Raw genomic sequence first — 8278 nt, forward strand, 5'->3', positions numbered from 1 at the left:
TTGAATTTCTTTAGAAGTCCGCGTGTCGCTTGTAAACATAAACAGCCTGTGGATTGAAACTACTTTACCAAAGATGCTGTGCAGCTTTCCTGCAGCGAGACTTACAAAATTTTGTCCAAAAGGTTAGTTGAAGTGAGAAATATAACCTCTTACATTCATCCTTGACAGTTCTCAAAGTAGAAATTGCTAGTTAGGGAGGATATTTACTTGAGCTTTCGGGCTAGCTCCTATGTCATGACAGACCCTGTCCATGCAAATTCTGTCACACAAAATGCCTTTTTGTGCTTTAGTGTCATTTTGGGCACACACAGTGCCACTACCAGTGGTTACTTTTGTTTGTATATGGAGACAAAAACTTGGTTTTTTTTCTTCATTTCCTTCCATGACTGGTGTTCATTCTCACTAGAGATCTTTCTTTTGCACCATCCTCTTTGCACAACCCTGTACTTTTGCAGGAATTCAGTGAATTGCACGCAGGGATAAGGCCTCTCCCAATACCTCCACTCCACTAACCACACCATCTCCTCCATATCCATACTTCACCCAACCGGCTCTGTCATAGAAAACACCATCAAAGAAACCCATGCTATCATCCAACAGAAACCAGCACTGAACCTGGACAATGGACAGGCACACCCAACTTGGCACCCTGTCCTCAGAAAGATCCCCGACCTGAAAAAGAAAAGATGCGGTGCACATACTCAACCCCTCCCCCCCCCCCCCTCCAGCCACGCGGGGAATAGGATCGGCACATTGCCGAACAGCACGGCCCAGCCCCCCAACCCCCAACTGGCAACGCCACCTGACAACATGAAGCAGACGACGCAAACCAAGATGCGCACGCCAGCGCCGCCGAACGGGAGAAATCGCAACTACCGCTGCCCGGGAACAAACAATGCAGTGATGCGGTACCATCTCCGCTTCAAACGCCGTACCCTTTTGTGAATGAAGACAGTGGATCTTCGAAATTAATAGGATTTAACCATTAAATTGTGCAATGCGGAAGTGCGAAATTTTCTAAATTTCACGTAAGTAATTTTAAACCACGTTTACCGCAACCATCATGAAGATATTGTAGAAGTTTCAGACTTGTTCTTAATTTAATGGTGCCTATTTTTCCCCCTTATCACACAACAGTTCTAATTTGAGAAAATGCATTAAAACCTCCACTACAAAAAGTAATAATTATGAATTTGGAACTCTCTTCTAATTAAACAAAATTTAATTTCTAAGAGAGTTTACATGATTCTGTGACATATTGTTTTCTGCACCTTAACTTATATAGTTTAGAAAATGCAACAATATTGCATTAAAAATTTTGAATGTACTGGAAATAGCTAAAAACTTTATTTACAGTGTTGATATTATGTACTAAATAGTATCAAAATAGGGAAACCTGGAATTATTTATTTATTAGCTGTGCTGATGACAGCATCAGCCAGCCAAAATATAGCACTGTTCTCATGAAGTAAATATTAATGAAAAATTCAAATTACATTGTGTTGCAGTGACTGATTACAAACAATTACTGTATTCATACACAATTGAATCTTACACACATAAAATGATAGTTGTACCAAGTAGAAAGACCATATAACTTTGTAGGGTTTTTCTTCTTCCTGATGATAAAAACATTTCACACTGAATGAAGGTGACAGTGAGGTGTTGAAGAGTGCCACACATTTGACAATGTATGGGCAGAATTTTATGGAAGCAGTTGATTGCGTCCCATGCTCCTTTCACTTGCTTAGGGTTCAAAAATTAAGGACAGCACCAGTGGATTTAATAAAACACCAAGGCAGGCATGCAAGTAAAACAAAAATCAAAGTCACAACAAAAAAAGTTGGTTGACTGTAGGGTGGCCAGATGTCCTCTTTTATCTGGATATATCCTCCTTTTTAGTTGTGTGTCCAGCATCTGGAAGGATGTTTTAGAAATATGTAAATGTCCTCCTTTTTTGGAAAGAGTATAAAGCATCGACAATAGCAAATGTGCTGCATAGAGAATGCTTCCACACACAACAATCATTATTTAAGGCATATCACTTGGGTTTCATTAAGTATTCGAGCAATGCTCGCCTACCATCTGGGAGCTGAACCTGATCACTTTGCCCGACTGAGTCATTACTGCGAGGGGCATTTCATAAATAATGCACGCACAAAGTGGCAACACTACAGAATGGATGATGCAATCAGAATAAAAGTTAAGCCAGTTGCAGTTGAAGATATGCGAGATCGTCAGTTCCCTAGTGTAGGTCAGTTGGAAGTGACAAGTGTTAGCAATGGTGTCTCCAGGCACCACAGGTACTGTGATGACTGAAGGAAGACCGAAGATCGTGAATTAAAATTTAAAGTCTGTGAAAAACGTGACACACATTCACAGTGCTTTGCGTAAAGTTTGTAGTGAGCAAAGAGTGAACCATAGATTTTGAACCAGAGTTGCAGCTGCAGTCAAACAAATTGAGAAGTACATCATCTCAACGACCAAAAGAAAATTTCGACAAGCACAAGCAAAGGATTATCTTCGCCAATGATCACCATGGAATCATCATGTGAAACTTGTATGACAGCAGCATATTATTGTGCCCTGGATCAAAAAATTACACAGAAAACAAAAAACAAACAAACAAAAAATAAAAACACAACCTGGTTTGTGAACTCCCGCATCTGGGAAAGGTTGTGATCGATTTGCTGAGCAATTATGAGCCATGCCGTCCAGACATGAGTCCACCAGACTTCAACTTATTTCCTCAATTTGAAGTATCCCATGCATGGCCAATGTTTATTTTCCATAGAAGAGCTTTCTGCAGCTGTACCAGAGTCATCCACGGACTGAACAACAATAGTGCCCTAACTGGCACAGCAAATCTTCCAGGATGTTGGAACACATTTATTGAGAAGCAGGGGGAATACACTGAAGGATTGTAAGGACATACTGTCTAACATACAATAGACATATCAGGAAAAAAAAATAGTGTGCATTATTTATGAAATGGCCCTAACTCGTTACTTCGCCCTCTCAATTCATCCCAGACAGCTGGAATGCATGTAATCTGTGCAGCTACTTTTGGCTAATTGTGAAGATGTGGTTGAGCGATGAATTGATGATTTTGATGAAGGGACATTCACAAAGAATGCCCATGCTGGGATTCGAACCTGGAACCCCTTGTGTCTTAGCATGCTGTGCTAACCACTCCACCATGGAGGTCGGCCAGTTCCTTTTCGAGTCATACATATGCGATACAGAAGCGGGTAGTATTATTTAATTTTATGAAATAACGATGCAAAAGTGTAAATTCAACAATGATCTCGCAAGAAAATGTCCACGTGTTGAAGGATGTAGGAAACTAATATGAGATGAGATAAAGTGTAAGGTAGCTGCCACTTTTCCCTTTTGTTGAAAGAGTGCTAGAAATGTCCGCAACATTAAAAATAATGTTTCTTGTCCCAATCTAAAGTACCTGAAAATTTAATTCGGTTTTTGTAAGTAAGTTAAGTGAAGCTTACATGTTACATTTGTATTCACTTAGGGACATTTTATTAGAATATTGAAGAATTGGAAAAGGAGTTAAATTCTGTGCTTCAAATTATAGATGTTCTTAGTTATGATTGTCAAGTGTTAAATAATAGGTTAAGGGATTCTTTCTTTGCTTAAAGGTAAGAGGAAATTATTGAAAAAGATAATCTGATCTTTGAGCAAAGTGTTGGTAAGATTTTTTGTATTGATTAAATTATGAGTAATAGCAAATGTGTTGCCATTTTGTTCGGTGTCCTCTTTTTTGTTACTTTGCCCTCCTTTTTCGCCATCAATCGATATCGAGTCATATCGAAAATATAGAATCGATATATCGAATATCCAAATATCAACATCGATATCGATAATACCAATATTGATGATCCAGACAATACCGATATTGATGATCGTGACGATACCAACACATCTGTATTTTTCAATTTGAAGTTTCGTTCCGGCCCTCTTCTAGAGCTGTCCCTGCTCGTAGCATCGAAACTATGCATCAAACAGAAATGTTATTACAAAATATTTTGTGCTGTGTATATGCTGTATATTGATGCGAGACTAAGAACGAGACAATCATTTACAACTTGAGACAGAGTCTTTGCCAAGTATTGTCTCGTATTGCATCGATACCATCCTTATATTTGGACACACAAGGTTAACGAGCAAGTTCTATAAAGTAGGAACCTTGTTCTCTTTATTGGTTGTTGGGACGTATTTGCTTTCCATGTTAATCAGTGGCGAGCGTATTACTTGTTATCTTAACATCATTATGCTGGACTTAACTTGCACGTAAGGAATGCAATACCACCATACATCAATAATATAGATATCGAATATCTATATTGATGTCGATATTTTTGATATCGATATATCAACATCGATATTTTAAAAATATTGACTCTATATCGGTATATTGAAATATTGCACAGCCCTACGGTACACCAGGTAACATGGAGAATATGCCACTGGTTTTTATTTTCCTGGTTGAGGAGTATATTTATATAAAATATATAAGTACCTGGGGGCATCAAGAAGTTTTGCCTGCTGAGGCATAATTTCTTTAATAATAGAAAGATTGAAACAATGAACATAACATATAGTTTGCCTATAGTGTTCTCTACTCAGAGTTACCCTTCCACACAGTTGCCATCACGTTCGATGCATTTGAGTGAGTGTTTTACCAGGCGTCAAAGAAAGTTTGGAAAAATTCCACATAGCAGTCCCTTCCCCACCCTTCAGAGCTGCTTTAACCTCGTGTAGGTCCTCGAATCTCATGCCACGAAGCACAGACTTCAGTAGTTAAGTTAGAAGTGAGAGAAACCGAAAGTGTGGACAAGACAATTAGTGACAGACTATCAACCACCACAGGGTTGATGAGCTCATTGTCATTGTTTAATTTGTTTCCACTATAAACCAGTTGATAAAGGTGGAGACACCCCAATGTCAACCTGTCTTCCACATTGTACACCCTGGACTGCATTTTGCAGACTAATGAGGCTCTGGGCATCAGGACTTGCAGCTAATATAATCCTATAGTTGTGTGAAGATACCTTCAGTAACATTCCATTTCATAGGAATCACAATTTCCAGAAATAATATTGTTTGCAAGTGTGTTACTGGCATTTAACTTTCTCGCCTGATTTCTGATCTCCAATGTTAAGATATTCATAAAACCACTCATTACACTTGGGGCCAAGAGGGAGGGGGGTCAAACTAGTACTCCAATCCCCCCTGGAAATTGGTATCTTTCATAACAAGTTACAATAAAAGAAGAAAGCTTTGTTGTAACACAAATAAGGTTCGAGGGGTTAATATTTGAAGAAAAGAAAACAAAGTAAAAACTGCATTAGAAAAAAAAAATTAGTGTAAAATATAGGAAGCAGGTTACCATTTAATTCAAATTCCACAGTATTCAGAATTCCAAATGAAATTTAGACCTAAGTGATGATAATTTTATTATTGTTTTTACATTCAACTTTGACCAATGGCACTACAAAAATTTCTGTCAGTGCCCATGATTTGATTCTCTTCTGTAATTTACATTATTTGCCGTAAGATCTGTAATATTTGGCACTAACGATAACCTTTCCTTTTTACAGCGAATGTTGACATTCAAGCCAACGCAACGTATCAGTGCAGCAGATTCACTAGTTCATCCTTACTTCCGTGACAGTGGCTACACAACTGCCCAGCTCTCCCCCAGCAACCGCTCAACTCCAGTATCTTTAACCTGCAGCACCTCAGATGACTCTGGTCATTCCGCTGAAAGCCACCCGGACAAGTGACGAGCATGCTTCGTCAGTTACATTAGCAAGCGATTAGTGGCTCTGCTGTCTTTCCGTTCCTGGTTTTGGAGACTTCTTTCATTTTGGCCGATTTTGGTCATGAGGATAATTTTTCCTAACTAAATAACTATACTAGTGAGGATTGTGGCATTTCTAAGTTTGAACTATTCTCTCTCACTGCCAGAATTCTAGGTTTGTCTCAGGGAACTTCGAAAAGGGACCAAACCTTACGGAACTGGACCAACATATGCCCTCGGAATAAGGAACTCAACTTGTAATGCTAGTTACATTGAATATTTAGTCCAATTATTTTTTTTCATACAAATTTACTACTTCTAATTGGTGCTATGTGTAAGTGAATTACTCTTAGTGTGTTGTACCATCATATTTTTTTGAGACAAAATAAGTGTGTGTGATTGGATGTCTCATAATGGAGATAGATATATGTGACGTCTTGTTGAGAATATGTTGTATGAGTATCCTGGAAGGACAAGCTTATGAGGATACTGAAGTGTAAAATTTGTGATACTTTCCCAGAAGACCTGAAGTTTTAATTTTTACTGTAGTTTATAGAATTGTGGCATTAAAGGCATACTATATACTTGGGATGGAACAAATAATTGATACTCTTATCAGTTCAGGCCACTATAGGCATAATTAGTGTATCAGCTGTATTTGTAGATATATCGGATCAGTAAAATTATTTGTAATTTTACTAATCTGATAAATCTATAAATATCTTATAATTTAGTGCAAAATCTGTCATTTTGATATAATTGTTATGTGTATAAACATATAATGCTCTAGTTTTTTGAAATTATGAATGTATAAATATGACCTTATTTTGAATTGCAGTCATCTGGTAAAACATATTATTAAGGATATCCACAAAGCATTCAGGTTCTTCAAAGAGCATTTGCATTTTATATCTGATCAGTAGAATATCATCGGTATTGATAACTTTCATATCTGTCCATCCCTACTATATACAATGTTATGTGCCTTCATTGTTTACAGGTGGTGTATTTTATATTTCAGGTATGTTTTCAGGGCTTACATTACACATTTTTTCCTCCGGGAAAACTTTGGAATAGTGTAGCATGTGTGTGTTTTTAATAGTATTTTTATCTTTCTGTATAATATTGTATTATCGATGAATAAGTTATTGTTTTATGTCTGAGAAGTAAGTGACCTTTGGTCATTGGGGACTACAATGATTGGTTGGTTGAAAGTGGATGAACAAAATTGTTTCAAAATTGAATGTGGATTTTTGTCCTTGTCTGTTCCTTCTTCCAGTAGTGAACTTGTTGCTGAATGAGGACAGCACAATGGTGGAATTGTGGAAATATATCTTCACTGGAGTCAGGCCTCTACCCATCATTTTTTTTTATTGGTGTGTGTTTGTGTGTGTGTGTGTGTGTGTGTCGGGGGGGGGGGGGGGGAGGAAGGCAGGTCTGATAATGTGGAACAAAGAGATGATCTGAATTGCTGTCGGAGCATTAGATATGACCACCAGTGCTATGGTAATATTGCAGTTAGACAATTAATGATACAAATTAGCAATGATTCTTACAATGAGAAACACATCTGAATGCAAGTTAACAAACAAAAACGAAAAGGGAATATTCTTCCATCGCAACTGGAGTTTGAAAATGAACGAACTGTCCCAACTAAATGCATCAATTGTAAGAAAACTAAAATTATCAATTAATACAGACATCTGAAGCCTGCCTCTCCCCACAAACAACCCATTTAAGTATGCATGGACAAAATTGAAATTTTGAAAAATCGTCAATACTTTTTTATTTTTTTAGGTTTACATGTATTTCATAGTTCGAGCAAGAGGGGGTGGGGGACATGACCTTGGGTACAGGCCTGACTGGAGTTAATCATCTTTTGATCTGTTCTTCGAACTTAGTTTTTTAAATATCTCTACTTTCTATTAACATTGTTCAAGAAAGCACTCTAATGTTGTATTGACCTATTAGTTGTGACCACATACCCTGTTCAGAAAACCAATAGCAATGAGACTCTGTTCTCTGACCACGCATCACTGTCTACTTCTAAACAAAGTTATAAATTATTTATTCTATTTATTTCAACTTTTGCCTACATTGTGAAACCACAGTGTGCTGTGGGAATTTCATAATTGAAGAAAAATAGCAATGATTTAGTTGTTACCTTATTATTTTGTGCAGAGTCTAAACTGTTGTATTGTATCAACCAGACAGACAAAGCACATACAGTGTAAAGTTATGCAATTTAGCCTTTCATATTCTGATTTTTTCATTATAATTTATAAGTTCTAAAATACTAGAAAAATATTTGCTTTTTACCAAAATTAAATCAATTGTCCATTTTCTTATGATAATAGCATCTACTAAGTGTATTACCATCTGATTTTTTTAAGTTTCCATTATGTTTTCAGTGCTGTCCCTCCCTCTTTGTATTCTAACACAGATGCAAGCAATTTT

The 8278-nt window shown here is 37.2% G+C and overlaps 1 protein-coding gene across 7 annotated transcripts in view; it reads left to right on the forward strand.

Annotated features, from left to right (window-relative positions):
* Nucleotides 1-7181, forward strand: part of Cdk4 (Cyclin-dependent kinase 4) — a 260158-nt gene extending 252977 nt beyond the window's left edge. For all 7 annotated transcript variants that reach the window (XM_083142442.1, XM_083142443.1, XM_083142445.1 and 4 more), the window contains one exon: nucleotides 5619-7181. In XM_083142442.1, coding sequence (XP_082998568.1) covers nucleotides 5619-5804 — 186 coding nt within the window. In that variant the 3' untranslated portion in view covers nucleotides 5805-7181. The remainder of the gene's footprint in view (nucleotides 1-5618) is intronic.
* The last annotated feature ends 1097 nt before the right edge of the window (nucleotides 7182-8278 follow it).

This window comes from Lepisma saccharinum, chromosome 21 (genome assembly GCF_977018435.1).
Source record: "Lepisma saccharinum chromosome 21, izLepSacc3.1, whole genome shotgun sequence".
In the NCBI taxonomy this organism is placed as follows: Eukaryota; Metazoa; Arthropoda; class Insecta; order Zygentoma; family Lepismatidae; genus Lepisma; species Lepisma saccharinum.